The sequence below is a fragment of the Tachypleus tridentatus genome, chromosome 13 (genome assembly GCF_004210375.1).
Source record: "Tachypleus tridentatus isolate NWPU-2018 chromosome 13, ASM421037v1, whole genome shotgun sequence".
Lineage (NCBI taxonomy): Eukaryota > Metazoa > Arthropoda > Merostomata > Xiphosura > Limulidae > Tachypleus > Tachypleus tridentatus.
Window position 1 is genome coordinate 106,935,776 of NC_134837.1, and position 26,379 is coordinate 106,962,154.

At 32.6% G+C, this 26,379-nt stretch overlaps 1 protein-coding gene across 1 annotated transcript; it reads left to right on the forward strand.

Moving 5' to 3' along the window:
• Positions 1-26,379, forward strand: LOC143237499 (cytochrome b-245 chaperone 1-like). The gene is made up of 5 exons (XM_076476835.1): positions 1-281; positions 10,973-11,014; positions 12,032-12,105; positions 12,441-12,667; positions 22,844-26,379. Exons 1-5 carry the CDS (start codon positions 194-196, stop codon positions 23,070-23,072), a joined length of 660 nt encoding a protein of 219 aa, XP_076332950.1. The 5' UTR covers positions 1-193; the 3' UTR covers positions 23,073-26,379.

Below are 26,379 nucleotides of genomic sequence, written 5' to 3' on the forward strand. Positions count from 1 at the left end.
CTGTCATCTATACCATGAAATAATATATCGAAATTTCGCACGTAAGTAAACAGTAAGCATGTGTTAACTTGTCAGGAGTGATACGTAAGTTATTTGGCTAGTTTTGGTGGTTTTCTTCATTGCATGCTGTTTTCACACATAAAATTGTAAAAATATATTAGTTTTGTCCGAATACAATTTCACTTGATCTGTAATGACACGTTTAAGTGTGAAATTTAAGTCACATGATAGAATATATTTATCCAAAGTCCCAGGAATTCGATCGTGGAGTATTCTTGTTGGTAAGTGCATATTCTACCGGTATGTGCATGTATATTAAGTTTTATTTTTAAACTTTAATGTTTAAAATTAAACTCAGAACGTAATTGTTTCCACATATTTACAACGGTAAGGAAACGAATACTTTATAGTTAGGCTTAAAACTTAAAATAAAAAAGTTACTTCCAGTGTCTTATCTAAATACTAAAGTGTTTGGCTGCTAGATAATTATAATTGTATACAAATTTGTACTTTTTAATTGACGGTTTGAAGAGTAGAAACTTAAAAGTTGACAAAAATTTATTAAAAATCCAATTTCAACTATTTTTCTGTGAAAACAGACTCAAAGATAAAGTCAAAGATTTTAACTTGTTCTATCTGTTTGGAGTATAAACTGAAACTTGAATAAAATGTTTACCAAATAGAACAATTGATGATACGATTCAAATGTTCAGCACTTTTAAGGGCTTATATTAAATGCTTGTGGAATTTTTATTGAAGTGCTGACTTGATAATAAAATAATTAATATTTATAATAATATCCTAAAATTAGAGGCTTGAAACCTTATGTATATGTATCACAAACAAACTGGTTTCACTGTTATTTTAAAATATTTTTAACTTGTTGAATGGTTTGATATATGCTTATCTGTACTGGTTTTTTTGGTTACCATTAAATATTGTATAATTTTATGCATTTGAAGGACTCTACTTAGGTTGGGCCCATAACTTTGTTCAATGATTTTGATGTACCAAATCACTTTTTATCATTTAGTCTTTGTTATGTTCTTATGAATTGGATAGAAATTGGTTTAATAGTGGAAAGTGAAAAAAAGATGATGAATGGGAAGTTTTATGACTAGAAGTAGTGGTTCACACAAGTCTATTCTGGGATGAGTTTTTAGTCATATTTATTAAGAGTCAGATGAGGTTATTCTTCTACAAATTAATTGTTTAGCTGTTAGGCCTTGCTAAAAATACTACATACAGTTTTGGTCTTATCAAAGAAAAGGTACTGACTTATTAGAAAAGGTTGAGAAGAAGGTTATTATGATTATTTCAGAGATGGAAGAATTATTGTAGAAGAATAGGTTAAAATCTCTTATTTTGTCTTTAAAAAAGAAGTCAGACAGCTTTGTATATTGTGTGTAGCAGCTGTAGAATTTATAAGATGAAGTATGTCCCAATTTATTAATAATAATTCTTCATTCACGGCCTCAAACTTGATATTCTGATAATGAGGGACTAAAATTTAATTTCTTTTTATCTGAACATGCAGTAAAAACATTAAATCTAGTTATGCAGTGATCAGTTTTCCAGGTATTTCCTACCTCAATTTTTAAGGTTGTATTCTCATTAGTGGTTGACAATAAACCTAAAATGGTATATTTCTGATTCTTTGGTATCGAAAAACCATTCTTCATCAGTTGTTAATATTCTTAACATTAGAATAACAGCAACTACCTTTATCCATGATCCTACTATCCTTATTCTCAAAGGACAGACTTATCTTTATTATTTAACTTGTTATACTTTGTGCTAAATTCTTTGTTGCCCTAGCTTTTCTCTTAGTTTGTTTATTTTCAAGATACCAAGCTCACTCCCCACTTCTCAAGTTTAGTTTAAAATACTGTGGCATCTTTGTAACTGTTCTTGCCCACACATAATTGTGAGCTGCTCATTATATTTTATATTGGATCCTTCTCCAATATTATACATGATGGCACTAATTAAATAGGTGTTTTGCAATTAACATGAAAGTGATTAAGGTAAGGTATGTTATTATTGGTAAATGTAATGGTAGTAGAAAGCAACTTTAACTTTTATGTATTGTTTGAATGAAAGAGTCAGTTTGGTATATTATTTGGGATGTGCATAGAAAAAAGGGTCTATGAAACTTGTCAGTGAATAATGTGTTAATTGCTTCCAGTATAATAATGTTCTTTTACAATAATTAATTTTGATTGTATCTAACTTAAACTGTGAAAGGATTAAAAATTGAGAGTGATCAAGAAAGGTGAATTAGTTCAAGTTAGTGAAAGAAGTGGACAATATGTTATAAATAATGTTGAGACAGGTGAATTGTTTTATATTGATTAATACTACAACAACAGTGTCAGTAAGTTGAATGAACTTCAGTTTGGATTTCTCTGTATGGGACTGATCATTCTATGGGTCAACTTTCTTCTTCTGAACTTGCCCCAATAACCTTCCTGAATATGCTAAACCTGTATGGGCCAATGAAGATTTGATAGCCTTTTTACACCAACAGATTTTCTGTGTCTTTCACTACCCATTCTACATAATCAGCTGGGCCTAATATTGCATAAATTCTCAGGTATGTGATATTTTATCCATTTCCTTGCATTTCTGCGATTCCTTATGACCTTCAGGTTAGTCATCTTAATCTCTTACTTTATACACATTTTCATTGTTGTTGGGATCTTCTGGTTTGCAATGCAACCTTGTTCTGGGTTTGTTTGTCACCTCTTTATGGATTTACATCTGGTTCTTTTCTTTGGCACTATGTTTTTGGTCATATATCCGAGACACTTGAATGATGTGTGTAGTCTGTGCATCAACACTACCCTTTCCTCTTTGATTGCATGCTGGTTGCAATTGAAGCAACAAGACCCTATTCCTGTTTCCAATCCTGGTTTCTTGTCTACCTTTCCCTGTTCTTCCTTCCAGGGGTTTCTCATCCTTTTATTCAAGGTAAATGGGCATGATGCCAATAGTACTGGAGACTATTTGGGGATTCCAGTCTGGTATGAGCTTGATTATACAATATTGTTACCATTTGGCAATCTTTCATTACAAATCCCTGAGTTCTTCATGTTCTATCACAAGGACTTGACCTACTACTTCTCATCTTACCTTTATTGTCTCAAGTACCCTTGATTTAAGATCCTGCCATCAGTCAATGTTGGTCTGAGGTAGTACAAGATCTGTCTCAACATGTCATTGCATTTGTTCATCATCTTTCTCCAGGCTTTTATTCCAGGCTGTTTGTTGTCCTCATGGAAAACTGGAGATTGACAATCAGCCTCAGTATATTTCCAATCTGCTCTGTTTTACCTTGGAGTCATTTTTCACCCTTAGGCTTTTTTTTCTTTCTAGTTTTATTCTTAACCATGATAAATGTTGTGAATGCTTATTTGGATATCCCAATATCTCTTCATTCAGTATTCTTTCTTCAGATTATTTTCCATAGGGTGATTTATCTGTTTCTTTCATTACCCCTCAGACTTGCTTCAGCCCTGTATGTTTAGTCAGGTGGTTGGAGCATTTGTTTGTCACTTATATACTTTCAGGCTGTGTTTTCATCTTTCTTTAGATGACAAGCTACTGTTAGCTCATCCTTAACAGAAGCCTGCATGTTACCCTTATCAGTTACTCCTTGAGACAAAATTATTGAGTGAGTTCCTCAAGTTGGAGGAGTGTTTACTTCAACCCAACCAATATTTTGTCCATTTGGATGCTTTTCTCTTTTAACCCCTATCTCAATCAGGCAGACCATTCACATTTTCAACTTTGTTTGATGAGGCTTTCAGTTCGCTTGCAAGGTTCTTTCACTTCTTTAGAGGATGGGATTTTCCTCCTACCCTTGTTGATGATCTTCATTGGTGGTTAAACATGACTTGCACTTTAGCAGGTGTCAGGCTTCCTCCTTCTTATCTTGATTTATAATTTCAGGAAATAATCTCTGGCTCTTCTTATTGTATGTCATGTTTTGGTTTACTTTCTCCATTTGGATAGCAATTGTCTGGAAATGATCTATTTGGTCTTTTTTCAATCCCATTGTTTTGTATGTTAGATCTTCTTTTTGGGCCCATGTGCTCAATATACATGTCATTGTGTGTTATGTTCTGAATGCTTTCACTCTTATTGTGGACTAGATTCTCAACAAGACAAAATCTATCTAATGGAATGGCCTTTTGATCCTTTTATTATCTGGAGGCCTTTTTCTTTTAGTGAGTTTTCCTCAGATCAAAGCTTTTGATGTGTCCCTTAGCCACAAATTGCTTTAGTTTTGATCTCTAGTTTTTTGTCTTCTTGCTCTGGCTATTCATGTTTTCAGCCAGAATATGACAAACACAATTTTTTGTCCTTCCATACTCTTTCTTCTCTAGGTGATATTGATCATCCTTGACACTCTCCATGCTTAGTTCTTTCAATAGCTCCTTCCTGGAATCTCAGTTATGATTTCCATGGCTTTTCCAGTTCCAACTTCCTCCATTACTGCTTCCTCTGCTAGTACAGCAATAAGTCTATGGACTTACAACACTAAAATCAGGAGTTTGATTCCCCTTGGTGGACTCAGCAGATAGCCCACTGTGGCTTAGCTATAACAAAATACACACACACACACACACACACACACACACACACACACCGTTACTGCTTTTTCTGACTGCATCCATTCTTTGTTACCAGTGTTTCATCTGCTCTCCATCTTTATGCCTCGTTTTTCCTCTGGTCATTGGGGTGGATATTTGGCTTTTCCTGACAGTTAGATTGTTTTCTTGCTACTTTCATTCACTATTCCTCTATGTAAGTTCTCAACAGAAATGGAATATTTTCTTCAATTGATTTTTGAGTCCAAGTTTTTCCCCCTGATCAACCCCATTGGCTCTTGTCATGTGGATTTCCTCACTTTTCATTTGAATTGGAGGTCATCTGTCTTCTTGATCTTGGATATTTAGATAGCCCTGTCCCACATGTTTTGTTTTTCCCAATACTTCAGGTATTAATCTCTCCTGCACCTTACCTGTTTATGTGTTCCTTCTGAATTCATTGTCCATTGTGGTGGGCTGCTTTTCTGAATGGGGATATTCATGTGCTCCTGCACTGTCTCACTCTTCCTGTGCTCCTGGTTTCACCCTTCCCTTTCTTCTTCCCTCCTTCTCCTATTTGTCTGTGAATGTCAGTGGTCTGTTTATCTTGCCATTGATGTTTCATGTATTTTTTAATTCTTTTTCATAACTTCTCCTTTTTCCAGATAATTTTCCTCCATAACTCTTCAGTGGCTAGTGTAAATAACACCTCCATTCAGTTGCTTTTCCTTCCATTTTCCACCAATATCATGGGTCTAATCTGGATAGGCTGCTTCTCTGTCTTGTACATGTGCTCCTCTGTAATATTGCCCACATGGCTTTCTTCTGTAATGTCCATTCCTACTTCTTTCTACCTTGGTACCTAACTTTTCCTTGATGTTTCATCTTCATTCTACCTTCAATAGAGCATGTAGACTACCAATAATACATTTTTCTCTATCACTGTTTGCATTGGATCATGGTTTCTTCCTCTTTAGATCATTTTCTTTCTTCTGTAGCCATACTCCATAACTCATTAAGACTTTGACTGGGTAAGATTTTTTTATTATTTCCTCTTCAGGGATCCCCTTTTATTATTGCTCTGCTTTGTGATGAGTGGTGCTTGATTAGGTCCTCTTTAACAAATCGAATCAGCATTGTGTGGCCATGTTGATTTATCTATTACATTTCCACGGCTACACAATGCACACTGCAGAGATAGTGTTCCACAAGATTGCTTGTAGGTTGATCCTCTCAGTGAAATTTTTGACAAAAACTTTACTTGTTTCAGACTGCTTTACTCATGAAGTTCATGAATAAGTATAGAAGAGGATAGTTGCCCATATTTGCCATGTCTTGTATTGAATAAATCAGTATAGTATGCTTTTAAAAATAGGATTTCATGGTCATCCTGGTGGTGTTGTTTCTCTGGACTTTCCACTGAATTTCTCTTCCCTTTCTTCTAATGAAGTTTGAGAGTCCTTACCACTTTCTAGTTCCAAACCACTGGGGTGGTGAAACATGGAGGTATCCTGTTAAATGCTAAACACAAACAAAATATAAAAAAGTGATTGTACAGCTATCTAGAGAGTATGATGGTGGTGTAGATAACATGATATTCTCCATTATGAAATAAATATAAATGGGAGTGAGCCATCAAACTTGCAGTTTACCCCTTTGATTAGGATCCCTCATCCTTCCTCCAAATGGATGTCAGTTCTCAGCGACTAGGTTTTGGATTGTAGTTAACTTGCTGGTGGTATGATCTGCTTTCCTACCCCCACATGGATGTCAGAGTGGCTGGGTTTTGGATTGCAGTTAACTTGTAGACAGAATGATTCTCATCATACCACCATGTGGTTGTTGGTTCCAAATAGCATGGGTTTTGGATATAGTTGACTTGTCACATAAAGTCCATCACACCCTAACCACTCTACACTTAGGACTCATTCTTTTACTTTTACTCACTTTTATATTTTATGGAATATAATTACATAAATATAATATCGTTTGGATCACTATCCATTCTTAGTTCTCTCCTGCTTGGATGTGCTCATTTGTTTTCTGCTCATTTTTGTGACATTTTTCTATGGTGGGTGAAGAATATGCCTGTTTTAAAAGTGGTGGGGTACCTCCCCACATCAAACCTTAGAATCTTACTGCCTCTTCTTAGGGAGTGCCCTTCAGATACTTTTGAAGGATACTTCTTTTGTATTTCCTCACATAATTCTCTCCATTTATTCAATGTGGGATTCTAGTTATTTATATAAGAAGAGATAATGTAACATTTCAGATGTTATAATTTTCCTACACTGATAATGTATTTCCAATGGTTTCTTACCTCTTTTCACACTTTCCACACTTCCTCCCTCCCTCCTGAAAGCCTGTTCTTCCATCTTCTGCCACAATTCGAAGTGATACTTCAGTAGATTTGAATAGAGGGAGTCACATGCCTCATGAGAGTGTGTTACACTCTTATTGACACATGAATTTTTTGCATGAAAGAAGCATTGGAAACAGTCAGTTCCAATGTAGGAGATGTAAAGGTTTGTAGCATGCATAAAAAATTATTTGCATATAAAGGGTAGCACTGAATAAGAATAGCTATTTATGTGAATGGATATAAATACCTATCAGAAATATATTTTCAGTATAAGAAAATTATAACTTTTGAGATAAAGCAAAGCTCTGAAGCTATCTGTCACCATCTTCAATTTTGAATTGCTAACCAGAGGGAAGGCAACTGGTCAGAAGCACCCACAACTGCCACTTGGTCTACATTTATTACTAATGAATAGTGGGATTGGCTGTAACATAATAGTTCTCTTTCATCTGAAAGGGTGAACATGGATGGTGGTACTGAGTATTGAATCCATGACCCTCAATTCACAGGATATTATAATGTGATTATGAGTCAGTCTTATTCATTGATAAGAAGAGTGAGTGCTTTTGGACAATTTTGTCTTCTTTCTGCTCAGAACTTCAAAAAAGGGATACTGTCAGATAAACTTAATAACTTCACCATAACTTAAAAACAAAGAAACAAATATAACACCCCTATGGCTGAAAGAATTTGCATGTTTGATGGCAATGGGACTCAAATCCATGACCTTGAATTATGTATCTTAAAGTAGTAATCAGTTTTCAGTAACAAAACCAATAAATTACTTTATCATTAAAAATTTATAAACATCAATCATTTTATGTTGTATAACAAAACAAGAACACAAAATATATATAGATAAATATTCTTTTTTTTCTAAACTGTACTTTTAAAATGTATAAAACAATGATATAAATCATACCAGGATATATTATGCATAATTATAGTGCAGTTGTAGTTTTGCCTTCATAATGTGCAATATGTGAGACTTCTATGAAAGTGTTTGCATAAAACTAGTTATTTCACTAGTTACTTTTTACTATTATGTTTAGTATTTTAAGGTTTATAATCAGCCAGAGTCACTAAATAATGTTTATTTTCATTCAGGAAAATTCAGTAGTTTCAGTACAGTAATGTTCTGAAAACTTGTAAGGAGAAAGCCCCATAATAGTATAATGTGTATTTTCAGTTTGTTGGCTATGTACCTTTTAATCCTAACTTAAAATCAAATTTTTTACATAACGTGAAGACACCTCATATTAAATAAAGGGTACTTTGAAAATACTTTACAAAACCAAGATGAAAATAGTAAGATTAGTGTTATGTGAGAATAACTAATTAGTTGAATGTAATTGATTAATGAGCTAAGTCAAGTGCTTTCCATACTTTAAATAGCAAAGCCCCCCCTCAACATTAAAATGATTTTTGCAAATGATAACATTTTCATTGCTTGCTTTCAATAAATTTTTTTAGGAGTGAAAAATGTTTGGAAGGAGTGAGTAAATGCAAGAACAAATGAAAGCTCTGAAAACAAAGTGCTACTTTTATTAGGTTATCATAAATTCCAACTCTTCTGTTTCTTCTCAGTAGTGGGGGCATCCCAACATTTGGAAGACACTAAGCTGAATAATTCTTTCCCACACCTAGTTCAAGGGAATACTCTGAAAAGAGCCACATGACTGCTTGTATTTCTAAACCCTTGAAAGAGTTCTTTATACTTATTAAGCAATTCCTTCAATTAAGTTTCCAGTATTGTTTGCTCTTATTTGCACAGTGAAATGTTCCTTGGCATCAGCAACTAAATTATGAGCACATTATAATATCCTGTTCTTATACTTCAGCTCCTGACAACCATATTTTAGTATGTCCTTCTATTTTTATACCACAAATAACTTTATCAATGACACTTAATTACACCCTTGTGCAAATTAATTGAAACAAATGGTCATTTTACAATATTTTCAGCATGGCAGCTGGTGTAGGCTTGCTGGACCCACTGATTTCCTTTAGTAGTCATTTTTTCACATAAAAAGAGATTTGGAGGTCAAAGGAATAAAAGTCAGCTCTTCAACGGTTTGTCGTAGGCTTCATGATATCTGTCGAAGGACAAGGAGACCAGTCAAAAAACAACTTCTTACCAACTCAATGAAGAAAAAATGGTGTCAATGGGTTCTGAAATACAAGAACTGGATGCAAGAATAATGGAGGAAGGTGTTATTCAGTAAAGAGACTCACTTCTTTGTACAGGGTCAAAGGAGTCTGCATGTTTGCAGATCTCCAGGTGAGAAACTTCAAGAATCTCACATCAATCAGTTTGTAAAACATCCCTTGAAGAAGATGTTTTGGGGCTGTTTCAGTTACTATGGCATCAGAGGCTTACATATCGTAGAAGGTATGATGCGAGGACCACAGTACATCGAAGTTTTGCAGAGAAAAGTCATTCCAGAATTGAAAAAGAAATTTCCAGATGGATCTGGCATTTTTCAGCTAGATCTGGCTCTGTGCCACACATCAAAACTTGTGACGAATTTTATGACTACAACACGAATAAAGGTGCTGGATTGGCCTGGAAACTCTCCAGACTTAAATTCTATTGAAATCTTTGGGCGATTTGTAAAGAAAGACTTTGGGGAAAAGACTGTACTACGAAAGATAAACAAATTGAGGTGTGGTACCGTGATCCAAAAATTAGTAAAGATTGCAGTCAACTCGTGGACTCGATGCCAAAGAGGATTAATGATCTTCTGAAAAATAAAGCCGGCCATATCATGTATTAATTTGTGAGTAATTTTTGGATTCTCAGAAATAAAGTGCAAAAAATTGAAAAAAATTATAATTTTTCGTCTTGTTTCAATTAAGTTGCACAAGGGTGTAGATAGCCCCACTTTCTTCCACTAGGTAAACCTTTTCCTTATCTCTTTCTTCACTGTATGCAGTACCTTAAATCTCTGTACAGGGATGTGTAATTCATGTCTCCTGTTGCCTGGGGCTAAAATTTTTATTGTTATACTATGGCTGTTATACATGCATCTTTTTTTTTCTTTCACATCATTTGATCTATTGTTAGGAAAAAAAACATTATAAAACATATATTTTACTTTTTGTGTTTGTTTTATGGGGTGAGGAGGGGCAAATGAGTTTTTGAGAAGGCCAAGTGGATTCTGCTATCATTTTATCCCTTAGAGAAGTATCTTTAAAAAAATTAATACCCATAAATAGAGAGTAATTCATGAATGCTGATGAACTGTGTCTCTGTAGCCTTACATTTTATTACTGTGTTCTGATACTTCTATTCTCATCCACATCAACTCTTACATTAACTATATGCAATTCTTGTCTTGCCACCTACTATTTTGTTTTTATAATGGCAAGTATTTGCCAAAGCCACCTAGAACTTTTTTTCTCAAGTAAACAGTATCATATAGTACTGTATCATTCTGAACTTTCTTAAAGTCGTAATGAAGCCCACAATTATCACACTTAACCTATTTCTTGCATTTGTTTCACCTAATAAATCTCGTCCTGCTTATTCTTATATTACCTCTAACTATGATGGAGTTAACTAGTCTGGCTTTATTCTCTACTTCCAATCTATCCACCCAATATTTTTTAAAACTAAAACCATTTCACTCTATAGATTAATTGAACATTAAAATCCACTATTGACTAATTTTAATACTATTATCTACCAGTACACTCCCTCTGGTACATATAACTAATTGCAGATTTAGATAATTCACTAATGTATTAATTTCTTTAAGATTAACAGTTATTGAAACCAATAATTTCACCTCTTAAGATGAGTAACTTACCCTTTTTATCCAACATTTATGATCCTTCTTTGTTTTGATCAAATAAGTTTAGAAACATATAACTACATGAAAATAACTAACTTAAGCTATTGTTTTTTTATTTTCATTTATAGAAATTGTGTATCAAATAAACGCAGCTATAGTTATCTAGATGGCGTTTTGAGATAAGCAAGGAAAGATAATTGTGACCTTTCTCTTTTCAGGAATATTGTCATTAGGAATAGGTGCTGGATATTATGGTTCAGGTTAGTAAATTGGTGTAATTCTTACATAACATAGCTAGTCTAAAAGTTATATCAAATCTTCTCCTCATTGTTATTTTACAGCTGTATATCTGTTAAAGTTAATAAAAATGATTAGTTTACTCAGTTTAATTAATCAAACATATATTTTAAACTCATGAAAAGAGTTTTGCATTGCATTGCAAACACTCTTCACAATTACATAGTTTTTATTTGAAGGTAGTTGGTAGTAATATTTTATCAATGAATAAAATTTGTTTTCAAAAAATCTAGGTAATAACCATAAGATAGACATTTTCGTTTGTTTTTTTACTTTTTTACAGTTTTACAGTTTTTCTCATTCTGGTATGTGAATTGTCGTTTTCAGTAAAATATATTTACTCTTTGCTTACAGAAATACACACACATAAATATATATCTATATCAGTTTTCCTTGAGTTTATTGAGTGTTAAAATATTTTTGCATTACTTTTTTATGTTTAGCATTGAGCAAAAAATATAGTTTGATGATCAATGTCATTATTTGCTGATGAGAGTAGCCCAAGTGTTAGTTGTGGGTAATGTTACATAGCTATCTGTCTTCCCTCTGGTCTGCAATTTCTAATCAGGGATTGCTAGCACAGATGGGCTTGGAGTAGTTTTGTGTGAAATCTGAAAGAAGAAAAAATCTCAGTTTTAATTGGAATTTTTAATATTATATGTTTTTTGGGTTTTTCTTTTTGTTTCTCTATTTACAGTTTTCAGGTAAGTAAGCACTGTTTCATAACTGAACTTGCAGTGGCACTAATACACTAAATACCAATGATGTTAACTGTATTTGATTGCTTAAAGTGGCATCAATAGAAAACAATATGTTAGAACATACTAACTAATTACTTTAATTAGTACAAATGTAGTACTAATATTACTAGCAATTATTTCAGAACATTCTAATTAAATATATTAATTAGTTGTTTTTTAATTAGAAGTGGTAATTACAAGTTTAATTGCTAGGAATCACATTGTTTCCCTCTGTTTCAGACCATTTTATTTTGAAGACTGGATATATACTTGGCTGTTTGGTTATAGGACTGTCATTCTTAGAAGCTTGGGAGGTAATTTATTTTTAGGTGTATCTACTTTTTGGGTAGAACAGTAATTTATGTATATGTACAGTATTCAAAGCAAAGAGTGAAAGAAATAAAATATATAACTTGTATGTTGTTAGTGTTTTAAGCAAGATGCTAAATTTGTCAAAAAAGTGCTTTTTTAACTTGTATGTGCAGCACTTTATACATGTATAATTTGCATTAAGGTGTTGAATTTTCTAGTTGTGGAATTTTTATATAGTTTTAATCACATTAGGACTGTTAGAGTTTTTGACTTCTCTTTTACAAATTGTTTAGCCAGTCATGGAACCTCTGTGTAAAAACATTTATGTTAAATTTAGAAATGTGATTTTGACAAAACCAAGGGAAATGTAGTTCTTGAGAAGAGCAGTGTATTTCACAAACTGCTGTGGCCATTTGTAAACCCTCCAAGAACTGTGCTGAGTATTGAGGACTTACTGGATATACGTGTAGGCCAAGGACCAGCTAACTCTTCTCAAGTTGAGTTGGTTTTAAAATCAGGGATAACACTACCCCTGACTGATACTCCTACAACAGAAACTATAAGGTAAGTTCAGTAGTTTTAATAATAGTTTGCAAAATCTACACAGAGCATACTGGAGGTTGGAAACTGTACTTGGAAGTAACTCTTAATAAAACTTCAAAAAATAAAATATCCTATTCAAATGCTAAATCTTACAAATGTTGTTTTCAAGAATTCACAGCATCATAGAATACAAGGTCTGTCATTTTGCTGTGAATTTATGATAAAGGTAATTTCTAAAATGTTAGTTCTAATACATTACAATACCACTACTCACATTTTAGCTATTTTCAATTTTATGTGTGCAATTTTTTTGTGCACCATAAGCATTGAAGTTCCCACCTATGTTCATGTTTTCACATCATATCGCTGTGGTGTAATGTGCAAATGAGCATATAACAACCCTCCTAGTGCATTTGACTCCTATACTGATTGTTCAATCATTACATGGCATCCATGTGTCATGAAGACTCTCTTTTTCTTTTTTAAATTTTATTTTGTAAAAATATCCACACAAACATTACCTGTTGTGAAGGCCTTTATTATTGGATTTTCATTTTTCAACATTTTCAGTACTTTCAAATTTTGTGGTATTTTATTTCCATATTATTATTTCATAGGCACCAATAACTTCTATTTTCTCTGGTGGGAGACAAGGGAATATTATTCATGCTATTCTAACAATTACATTGGCATTGGGTTTGTCTTTGGCTATTGGGAGAAATGGCATCCTTTGTGTGGCAGTTGGCAGAGTTTTGCATGCAGCCTGGGGTTTATTTTGTAACTGACATACCTTTGCCTGTGTTTCCCTTTCATGACAGAAGGAATTATGTTAGTTTTTCCATCATTCCTTTGCCTAATCTTATACCAATGCTGTCTTGTGTTTATTTAAGCTTTTTCTGCAATTTGGGGACTGTGTTTCTCAGGAATATTTTTTCCTTCTCTTTATCATTTTTTCCCTGCTGTTTCTTTTTATATTTTTTACTTCCTATTCAGTTACATATCCATATTTAATTCCTTCACCACGTCTTTGGTACATTCATGCCTTGTCCTCCTTCCTTTGTTACCTCATATTATTAGCCAAAGGTATTGTTTTTTCACAAACTCCTACTTGCTGGAGTTCTTTTGATAGACTTGGGAACCAGATTCTCTGCCTTTTGTTCATTTTTCTCAGGTTTAAGCTTTCCAGTCTTTTTTGTCTTGCATTTAATTTCTTTTTCTGTTTTTTTTTTTTCCATCCACATTGTTTTCATGGTAATCCACCATTCCACTGATGGGTTTTGGCAGTTTTTTGTTAACATTTCTTCTCTACATTGGCATATTTATCTTCCTTGGCCTTATCACTTCATATTTGATTAATTTGTTGTTAAAGTTTGTTGGAGTGTGATGCCCTTGTTACTCAGATATTTTGCCTTTTTTTCTCTTATGTGCCTTCACCTGGATCCATTTGTCCGTTTGTGTGGTTTTTATTGGGGTACTTGTTTTCCCTAGTCATAGGTTGAGAGTGCATGTCAAGATTATTTCTTATCCTCATTAGTTTACCATTTCTTCTGTGTCTCTTTCTGTTTCATGTCCTCCTGCTTCCTCATCTTTCCTTGTCACCACTTGCTGTTCCTCTGTTCACATCCATTCTCCCACTGCTTGTAGACTTCAGTGCTGTCCAACTTGGTAATGACTCTCCAATAGGCTCAGGATCAGTTAGGCTTGTTTATTTCATTCTACAGGTATTTGCCCTCCACTTGTGGCCAGTTGTTGGGCATTGGGAGTTCTGTCAGTGAACCTTGCCCTTTATGTTTTTCTCTTCTCCCTTGTCTCCTGTTAATTTTTTGTTTTCTCCTCTAAGGGATCTTGTTTGCTGTTAATGTTGGTCCATGACAATGGTGAACTAATGGTTTAATTCAGTGTTGGATGGGTTTATTATTCTTTTCCATGATTTCATTTCGATCTTATCATGGTTCCCAAGGAATCCATAGATGTGTATGGTCTTGGATATTTCATTTCTCAGTTGTTTTTCAATCTCCATTGACTTGTTGGTTTTCCTCACTCTGTGGTGGTCTTTTGTCCCAGGTTTGGATGACAGAAGTGGATATCTCTTTATGCTTATTTTATCATTTGGCTATATCCCAACAAGCTTCTTACAGCCATCCTCTTTTCCACTACATCTGGGTTGTTCAACATCTTTAGTTTCTTATTCATTTTTGTGTTTGTTCTGTTCACATCTCAATTGGGCATAGCCCTCTCCTCTTCTTTTAAAGGACATGGAAAGATTAGTTTTCTCCCTATCTTTTCTTTCTCTCACTTTATAATTGGTTCTCTTTTGAGGACTTAGTCTACCATGGAATCTCATATCCTATTGGGTTGTTCCACCATGGAATCTACACAATGATAGACATGATAAAATAATTACCATAAAAGACATTCTTTTTCCAGATGCCTTCTTGACAGGATGGGGAGGATGTCTTGAATGTCACGTGGATAATGATTGGTTGCGCCACAACACATTGTCCCTTTGTATCCATCTCTTAGAACTTTTGGTGTTACATCACGTTTTGAATAATTATTTATAAGTATATCTAATAGCTTGTTATCTTGAGCTCTGAATCTTGTGGATTGTCTCTTGAGGCTTTTGAAGGTACTGCTTGTGAAGTATTCCTTTGATTCTCTAGTGTTCAGGTGGTATGCTGTCATCTAGATATTCCTTTTCCAAATGTTTTTTGCCACTCATCTCATCACCACACATTTTTTCCTTCCTTCACCTCTAGCTGTGGATGTGTTTAGTCAGTACTGACCCAACATTTTTTCTATTTTCTCTCTCTGTTCATAGGAGACCTGTATGGGGCTGCTGCTTCATGTGTTTTTTTCCAACATTCTTCTATTCTTCCTTTTTCCACTTGTGCTTTTCTCCCTCAAATACCTGTTGCTAGTAAAGAGGACAATGCATTCACTTCTATTTCATTTCCTTTCTTTTATAATTTTTATTATCATCCTGATCTCGATTGTTTTTAGTTCCATCGGTAGGGTTAATTTTTGTTTGACCTGCACTACTGCAGTTTTGTTCCCATCTGTTTATTTTTTTAGTTTCTCATCTTCCCAAAATATATTTCTTCTATTACCCTCAACCTGTCTGCTGCAGCTCACCTATCTGGCCTATGCTTCATGCTTCAATGGATGTAGATTCACACTGACTTTTTTTCTAGTGTTCCCTCTCCTAATCCAACATCTGACTGTCTGGCTGTTCATTTCTATTCTTCATTCGAGAAGGTAGTGCAGGTTGGTGTGTGAACTACTTTGTGCACTTTTATTGCACATTATTATCATCATCTGGCCATTTCATTTTCTTTGGGATAACCACCTCCTTTTTTTGCCATTCTACATAAACCTTACTGGTTTTTACTATGTAAGTTTTTTTTTCTTTCTTTTGTACCTTTATAACTGCCTTATTTTACATGTTGAGATCCTACTGAGTGGCATGCAGTGCTGACAAAGTTATAGTTAAGTTTAAATCTGCACTATGTTGCCATTCAGGTTTGAAAAACTTACTTTCTTGTGTTATATTATTCATTAATCAAGGCCTAATTCAGCTCACACTTACTCATAGACTATTTCTCATGAGTAGAGCAGTGTTGGGATAGATTACCATCCCTTCCATCCTAGTTAAATTAACCTAGACAAGCCTGCTTTTAACTATAAGGTTTCATGGTCACCCATTCCACAGTCTTATGTTGTAGTGTTCCTCTTGGCTACCCAGTGCACTTTTAACCCCTTGTTTTCTTGTGTGCTTTGAGAGTCTTTTACCACTGACCAGTTCTTAGCCATAGAGATGGAGGACCATGGAGGAATCCTTCAGAGTGTAACCAGTTCAAATCAGTAGAGAGTAGGATGGTGGTGTTCTGTTAGTGTAGATGATGTGAACCCTTCTACTGCAGAACAGACGAAACATTCCTGACACCACCCGGCTTTAGACAAGAGATGATCCATTAGATACATTTTATCCTTTTAACTGGCTTTCCTCTATTCTACTGCTGCCTGGTAGACTTTCCTGGGGTCATAAGTGCTCTGGATGAAACACATATACCATTTCCAGGACTGCTGTCACACAGGAACTTGTACATTAAGAGGAAGGGATTCCCCAACATCCATCTGCAAGCTATTTCTGACAGCAGCATGAAATTCGTGGATGCATGTATAGTATTGCCCAGATCTCTGGTGAGACTCGGCATACCCTTCAAAGAATTTCCTTTTGTTACCACACACAGATAATGGACATATAAGTGAAATCAAGAAATCTTGTGGGAAGAATAATACAATATGGAAATGATACATTCCACAGCTTTTTGTTGTAAGCAAGCTCTCAACTTTGTATTATCTTTCCTTTGCTTTATCAAGTGTACTTCTTGTTTGCTGTGATTTACTTTATTGTACTTACTAATAAATTTATTTAATTGGAACTGTCTCTGTAGAAGTTGTTTTTCTAGGATTGATACATTTGGGGCCTAATTTTCCCTGTGTACAAACTAGGAAAAATTCCCACTCCATAGTATATGAATTACAAAAAAATCATGCAACTGACATGTCCAGTTAATTGCTTGTAATAAGGGATGAAAATGAATGAAATGAGATAATTTTTTTAAAAACTGTTGTTTTTTCAGAATCCCTGCTTGTTTCTTTCTTTCCCAACATTCAATGCTTCATTTTACTTATTTATTATAACATTGTTCTGTTCATGCGTAAAGTCTCTGAACATGATAAGAGTTCATTGTTTGACTCTCTTCTCCTTTTTCTGCCATGATACTCTCATCACTTGAGAGTATTGTAGATGTATCACTCCTCTTCCTCACTGATGTTGAACTTCTTGATGGCATTTCAAATGCAAATGAATCATAGACTAAATATAAAAAACTAAAAATTTCTCCTGGGCCATATTGATTTTTTTGTTTTTTACATAGTTATAGCAATAAAATAAATTGATTTGCTTGTCAGGAGAAATTATATATATATAGTACACAAAGTGCAAATTTTTACTTAATAGATTTGTATGTTTATTAAAATAGGTAAGCTGTAAAAATACTTGGATTTCTAGTATTTGAAATCCATATTATGGTGCATGAAACCAAACATATAATAAGAGAAATCCTTGGCTTGTTTGGGAAGTTAGCAATGATGATACTGTCCTCAGAAGTGTGGCTGCTTGGTAACCAGCCATAAGGTCCTGCATGACTTTGAAGAACTCTACAAAGTATGACCCCTGCCAGTTTAAATTTATTGTTGCTTAGATTTTGGAATATATGTACTTTCACTATAAACATGTAACCAATATGTGAAGCATTTACACTTTCTGTGAAATATGTATATATTAAGGGTGAAAATTTTGAATAAGTAGATATTCAATTACTCTATGACTAAACATTTTGTAGTTGAATATTGGAACAAAAATTACTTTTAACAGTGACAGTTCCTCAGAAAATGTTAACAGCACTTCTACAATCATATACATTACAGTAAATAAACCTTTATGTGTATTTGACAAGTTTAAATAAACAAACAATTGCTTTAAGCTCTGAGTGAATTATATTTTGCACAAACACATGTCTGAACTTTAATGCTCTCATTTCCTTGTCATAGGTTTCTGGGCTATAGGTGTACCCCTTTGAGACCAAAACCTTTTTTATTCTAATGACTGAGGACTGACAATCACCATTATGGTCCCTGCAGGTCTCAATGAGAGGCAGGTTTGTCTCTTGAGACCAGTGGTTTCTTGAATGTAAATTTCTATTACAAATACTTAATTTAATGAAAAATAGTGAGTGTATGGAATGCAGTTTGTAATTGGTGTGGTTAATTATGTTAAAGTGTAGTAGTAAAAGATTAACAAATAAAACATGCAGTTGCATTCAATTCTCTTTATACCCAGATGGCTCAGTCTGTAGTTACATGACTGTAAAAACTTTCACCAGACTAGAGTAATATATGTTTTTCTCGTATCTTTAGATTTGCTCTATAAAGGTAATTTACACCTTAATTCTTACAAGAAAGTATGATTCCAATTTCCCTGCATAAGTATTAATAAATAAGAAAACTTAGTAACAAGTAAAAGTTAATTACATTCAATTTTTAAATAAATCACATTTTAATATATTAAAACAGTAAAGAAAAACATGCAAGTATTATTATGTTAAAATTAACATATGTTATTTCAATCACAAGTGGAATTTTCTGCTGGTGCAAATCCAGGGTATGGATGCAGTATTAATATGACCAAGATATTGAGCCTTACCAGTGATGTTTGTGGAACCATTATCTGCTGACCTTGTGGCTGGACCTACTGTCTTTCTGAACACCAAATTAAACGTTTTAAAACAATATTCATTGTTTTATATTTTTTATATTCTTGTTCAAGCAATACTGAAAATACAACTCACAAAAAAAGTGTCAAACTGCTGTATCCAAACAAGTCCACCATACTAAAAACTACTACAACTACTAAAGTAAAATTTACCATGAAGATGGTGGCATTTAAATTTCAACTTATTTATCCCAGCTTTTCTACTTGATGACTTTCAAATTTGTCAAAATTAAACCGTGTTTATGTTTGGCAAAGACACACAAGTTTAAGAACAAAAAAGCAAACTCTGTATGAAAGCTGAAGCATCATACACTTTTATATCAACAGAAAGTTACAGTTCATTAAACTTACAAAGTTTTCAAACCTATTATGGCTAAAGTTCCACTCACACAACAAAGCAAAATCTCATTGAAAGTGCATGGGTGTTTTAAAATGAAGCTAAATGCATTTTGTTCTGACACCACAATATACACACTTAAATAAAATTTGTGTCTGTTTCTGTATAAATAGTATATTTGGAAAAATAATATCACAATTACTGCAATGATACTGAATCTCTGCCACCTTGAAATGCTCTGACATGTTCAGTGAGGCAGCTCCTGAGACTGTTAGCTTCTGTTATGAAATATCCATAGGTAACAGGTTATTCAATAGAAAGAATTATATAGTGCTGTGTAGCATTTTGCCTATTCAACATACCAAAGATGAAAAATTCCTAACACTGCCTGGTTTTGGACTGGAGTTGACCCACCTTGTTTGCTTCTCACCATCCCACTGTTGCCTGGAAGCTGGGATCCTGGGTAGCCTTGCGTTAGATGTGTTCAGGGTCAGCACACGTGCACTATGTAGAATGGAAGTTCTTTTACTTGATGTGGTGGTGTAAATGGTCTGGATCCTCCTTTTATTAGAGAACAAATGAAAAAAGCAAAGGCCGACTGGTTTTAGAATATAGCTGACTCACCATGTACGATCTGATGCACTGTGGTCATTCTACTCCATACAGTTTGTTCATTTTCCATACTGTGTTTTTGGACTTCCTTCTTTTTTGCCCAATTTGATGATATATCTTCACTATGGATGAAGAGTATACCCTATACTTTCATAGTATAGGGTATCACATTCTATGGGTTCTCTTCAGGCACTTTCTGAAGGGTGCTTATCTAGTTAACTGAAGTAGTGGAGGGATTCTAGCTAATAATAATAAGATATGATATTGGAAGTTAACATTTTCCAACACTGGAAATGTATTTCTGATAGAAAACTCTGCTCATCCTACCACTTCTGATGCATTTTTTCCAGTGTAATTTTGAAGTGATAATTGAACAATCAGTATAAAGGAGTCAGCTGCTCTAGGGGAGTATGTCGTACTTATACTGGTAGAGGGTTGTGACACACTCGTGTACAATGCAGTGCAACAATACTATATAGAAACATTAGTTTAGGTGGGAGCCTTAAGGCTGGTGTTGAGCAAAAACGTTTGCATATAGGAGCAATTCAAAATCACAAAATTAATATGCAAGAGAGAAAAGTATCTTTTGGAAATATTATACATTTTCAGTGTTGAAAAATGTTAACATTTTAATACATTACCTTATTTCCTGACATTTTATCAGGCATAATCTTTAGGTGTAGTAACAAGAAATAGCATATTGTATTTTAAAGAGATACACTAACTGCTGAAATTATTCAGTGAAAAATTGTTCTTTTATGGTAATGTTTATGGTCAGGCATGGTTCTGACGAGCTGAATGGCCTGTTCTCATTTTGCTCATAAATGTATTAAAATTCTGAATTATAAGTTAAACTAAAGATATATTTTTATTAGTACCTAATACTTTAAATACTAAGATGAATACAAGGGCTTGGTGTACAATTGAGAATGATTCTAATGGAAAACAGTGCATCACAGCCTGCATGTAATTTCTTGGAGTAGCCAGTCTCTGTCAAGATTATTTACTTAGGTCATTATGTTATGTGTGACAGAGTTTGTCCTTGTAGTTTTTTCTTTTATTGAATACTGGAAGGCTTTTATAATCACTTTTATCAGTAAGTTTTGGTGAATTGTTGACAGCTGTGTTCATTAAATATTTGTCTTGTTAAAGTGTAAAAATTAATTTCTAAAGTTGTAGAAGGACTTAAAGAAGTTGGAATGAACTGGAGAGTACCTTTCAGGTTTTAAGTGCATATCTTCTTATTAAATCTTAAACTTTAAGTAGAAATAATCCTTTAAGGTTTATTTCAACAATTTTTAACTCAAATGTTTTAAAATTGATATTTTTGTCATTGGATTTGCAAAGAAAAATTTAATATTCAAACTTAAATTTCTGTACAGCTCTGGGGAGCCTACTGTAAATAACATACTTATAGATTTATTTAAATAATTTTCTATTTGCTAAGAAGTTATCATTCTTTTAGAACATAATTGTACATATTTTGTTTCTCATTTTATTTTCCTACTCTTTCACTAACTTTATTAGTACACTCTTTCTTTTTTACCTTTTCGTGATCTCACAGTACAACTACTAATGAAGTTTAAGTAGCAGATATTTAGAAAGAATTACATTTTCCTAGCATTTTGTTATCAGGTTTAATTATTTGTTTGAAAGCTGCAGAACATTTATTTTGTAACATCTTATAGGTTTAGAGGGCACAGTGGGTCACAGAAATATATTATGATATTTGTTTTTCACTTGTTTAATGTTATTGTTAAGTTTATAGTCCTGAAACAATTCACATCAATAAAGGAATTAATAATTCATTGATAAGAAGAATATATTTATTAGATACAATTTAATTTTGACCAAGAATATTATCAGTAAAATATTTGTCCAGTTTAACCTGACACAAAATGACAAAAGGTCATTTTTTTAGGCCACCAATAAATCTTTGTCAGCTTTTGTGACATTTTTTACAACTTATAGCTATAAATGGTGACTACTACAATCACAAAAATAATTAATCAAAAGAAATATATTAATGAATATCAGTCAAGTTGAACCTGATATATAGAATGATATATTCTAATTAACATTTTAAAAAATTTAAATTCTGGGGTGAAATATTTTCACTGTTTTTTCAATAGTATTTACAACACAATTTGAAAATTTTCATGAGAAAAAATTGATAAAATTAAATCAAATTACATGAATGTATTTAAGCCAAAACCAAATACTTTACAGGAATTTGTTCTACTTTTCATGGAATCTGGTAAAGTATTTTCATTGTAAGAGTAAATACTTGAAGGGTATCTGTAACAATCTTTCAGTCTGGAAAGTGTTAAAATAGAGATGAAATGATAATTCTGTTGATACTTACTCATCTGCTGTGTTACTCTGTCTATTGTCATTTTATCATATGCATTATTTAAGATTTTGTGTACATGTTTAAACATTTTGTTCCTTAATTTATCAGTTCTAAATCATATTCTTGATGTTGGTGGTTGGTTTTTTGTTCACAATCACTTGCACTTTTGGAAGTATTGCTTAAGTATTTCTTTAGACAATTTTTCTTTGTTGTACTGTAAAAAATGTTTCTTTAAAAAGTCAAAGCATAGCCTCATTTGTGTTTTAGAATTATGTAGATAATGAGGATGATATGAAATGATAATGGATTTTTATGTATTATATAAGTTTCTATCTTTGTATGGAATATAATATACTTATTTTTTTCTTTTTGACAAAACTCAAATGTTTAATGTTTTAGCATTATTTTATACCTGTATTCATTACAATAAAGGTTTAAGAATATAAAGGTTTTAGAGTAAACAAAATATCACATTAATTTTGGGCACTGTATATCTAAAATATGTTTTTGTTTTAGGGAAGTCATTGATTTAAAAAAAATATTACTTTCTTGCAGTGAATTAGAATGCCTTGCTGATCTGTTAAGATCATTCTTAAAAATTGGCCAGGTTGAAAATCTCAAGTACCAGTATTGTGATGATGATATAAGTTTTTTTGACTCCAGTAGCAGTAGTAATGGTGCCTCTGACATGGAACAAAATAACTTGGAAGATGAACATGAGCCTCAGGTGACGTGGGCTGTCCGAGAACAAGTTGCAACTGTTAATCTTGCTAGAGAAACTTAAGCTTTAAAGGCAGTGTTATGTATTATACTCTTCATGTTCACTTAAAGTTGTGTATAGTACACACTTCATAGAAGCCAAATGTAAGGCAGAAAAGTGGGAGAGAGGGTTATACTAGCAAAATATGTGACATGCTTACACTACATGAAATGTAGTTATTCATTGGGATTTGATTTGGAACTATGGTAAAAAAAGATTGATGTAACTAAGAAAAAAAATGTTTTTCTTTCATTTCTTTTCAATTATGTGTATTTATTAATTGACTGAATTATAGACAGTGCCATTGAATTTTTTCTTATGCAATGTATATTGTTTTAATTTTTCTGGGCAAATAAAACATTAATAATTGTTTAATCAGTGAAAAATTGTAGAACTAAAGCTATAAAAATATTACAGGCCATAATATCTGAAACATAGTGTGAGTGTTCATTTGGAGAAGTTTTTATTTTCTTCATAATATTTATCAGCAGTTAAAAATACAATTAGTAGTTTAATGGTAGTCAGCTTTTAAAAGTTAATGTGTCACTAGTACTTTTGTGATGATAAATGGTGCATGCTTATAGCTAGTGAGAATTTTTTTATGTTTACAAAAGAAGAATAATGTTTTCGAATTATATATTAAGTAAGCTAACACAGTAGAGATTATTGTATGTGGGAGTTTAAGAAACATACTTTTTAATGTTTTGTGCATTAACTTAGAATGTATCAAATATGTGAATGAAAGAAATTATATACACCAAGTTGCTAATTCAGTCTGTGTCATGTAATTTCATTTGTTGTGTATGTAAGGAATATTTTATTTTAATGAGTTTTTGCATATACATACATAGACAAGAAAGTCATGCGACTTAGGCCAAAAATTAACATTAGAGTACTACTTTAAGCCCATTATCAGTTAGAATCTAATTAATATTTAAAATACTAATTAGTGCACATTGAGGAATTCAGTCTAGTATCAACTGTATTGGAAACACCAATTTTGTGTTTAAAGCTGATGGAATCTTGTTAATCATGCATGTGTGATTTTTTTAACACCATAATAATGGGTCTGCCATGAACAATGAGTTGAAGCCCTATTAAATGTTATGTTTTTGAATATTTCACATGTAATTACACATTTTGGGTTCACCAGTTCTCTTTATCTAAATCTGGAATTCCAGTTTGGCAGGTTCTTTTTGTAGGACAGGAAACTCAAAGTATTCACATAATATTGTTTGAATTATTTGATACAACAGAGTACAGTATATTGCAATAAACAGACACAATTGTTACCTTCTTCAGCAGTATACCATGATCTTTAAATATATGATACTTTCCTAAATACATTAGCATTGTATAAAATCTTTAGTTTTATGATCTTTAACAGAAAATGGAGGAATTAAAACCTATTTCAGATATCAGTTATGTATTTATTAAAATTTATTTTGTTTATGATTTGTTGAAACATGTTTGTTCAGGTAAGCTTATATTGTTTAGAATAGGAAACCTAATCTGCATTCATAGTTTTTCACAATAACATGTAGTGAAATATATTTGGTGTTTTTGATAAATGGTGAAAGTGTCACATGATTAACTTCTGATCAAAGCAAGTTTACCAACGTAGAACTAATAATTAACTCAGTAATGAAAATAGGTAGTTTAACATACTGCTCTTTCAAGGAGTATGAAAAGTCATAAAACAAAAAACTTATATGGATTGGAATTCACTGATTTATCATTTATGCAATCTTGCTGTTAGTGATACTTTCAACTAGTCCCAGTAGTATGTAATCGTATAATGTTTGGTAAGGTGAAGGTATGTATGTTAGTTCCAAATCTATATTCTAAGTTAACAATACAAAACTAAGCTTTATAACAAAAATATACATAATAAAAACAAATATGTTAAACATTTAAATCTATGAGATTAATGAAAGTAACATAAGAAAATAATTAATTAAAATTCCACTGTTATTAAGACTGGAATTTTATTAGGAAATATTGTAGTTCTGGTTTTCGACTTGCAGAATATTTACAGTAAAAGTAGTGTGTTTATTGCTTCAGTACTTCTTTAAATACAGGATTTATAGAGTAACACAAAAGAATTCTAATTACAGAAATCAAATTTATAAGTCCATTGGCCTTAGGTCTATCACTAGTCAAATCTTTATTAAGTATGGGCAATATTTGATAAAGATAAATTAGCACTCTAACTTGCACACATTTTTTCTCTAGTTTAGGTGAGACTATACCTTACTATACTTAATACTATCAATAAATAAACTTGTAATGTTATTGTACAGCCTAGTGTCAGAACTTCTTAAGTTTGATAAGCTTTTAATATGTAATGTTGTACAAAATGTCTATTAGTGTATATTTGTCTGTCTTTTGTTTGCATTAGTTTAAATTGCATACAAGCATGTGTATTTAGATAGTGAGGTGCATACACACATTTTCTTTGCAAACAGAATTGAGTATTTTGATAATAGATAACTTACTAAAAACATACAAATTAATGGTTTTCTTCATACTTCTGTTGTTTAAAGTGTAAGTGAAAAAAACAAACATTTTCCTACAGATGCATGTATAACGTATGATACAGATCTAATTTGTATTAATAGATATACCCTTTGTGTGAATAAATAATATATTTGTTTTACTTTAGTTTAGAATCATATATATATGTATGTGTACATAAGGTTATTAGGACCTGTTCTTAACCAAAAGTAGTAGACACCATTCAATATGCGTAGGTCAAGAGTACAAATCAACTATAAAAAACATTACACATTTAAACCTCACAACTTATACTTGTTTGTTGCTGCTCTTAATGATATTTCTTATTGTGAAAAGTAGAGATTAATTAAACAGATTTTCATTAGTTGAAAAGAGGTAGAAAAATGTTCATGTTTATGGTTTGGCTGTCATTACTGTACTTTTTTTATTATATTTGATCAGAGTTTGTCATCTTATTTGTCATATACACATGATAACAATTAGACTGTAGTTTGTTAGTCTGTACTTTTATGTTGTTCAATTTCCTGTCAATTAATGCAGTTGTGTTATTGACCACAATATTTCAAAGTCTCTTTTTAAGTTATTCAAGTTACTTTAGATTCTTGGCAAGTCAAGTTTAAGATGCCAAAATTTAGGGCTTTAATAATATCTATGAGGACCTAACATAGGACTGGTTCAGCAGTTGTGAAAGGTTTGCTAATTTTTTAAGACACTTTTATAAGTTATCCAAATGCAAATTGGAAGGATTTTTGATATTAAATAACTTTGTAAACCTTAAAATATGATTAATAAACAGTTATTAAATATTTTTGAA

Excerpts from the sequence above, each read along its gene's own strand:
- LOC143237499 (XM_076476835.1), top strand. The coding sequence starts at position 194 with ATGACACGTTTAAGTGTGAAATTTAAGTCACATGATAGAATATATTTA. Across the intron at positions 282-10,972 it reads ATCGTGGAGTATTCTTGTTG|GAATATTGTCATTAGGAATA; the intron begins GTAAGTGCATAT and ends TTCTCTTTTCAG. Across the intron at positions 12,106-12,440 it reads CATTCTTAGAAGCTTGGGAG|AAATGTGATTTTGACAAAAC; the intron begins GTAATTTATTTT and ends TGTTAAATTTAG.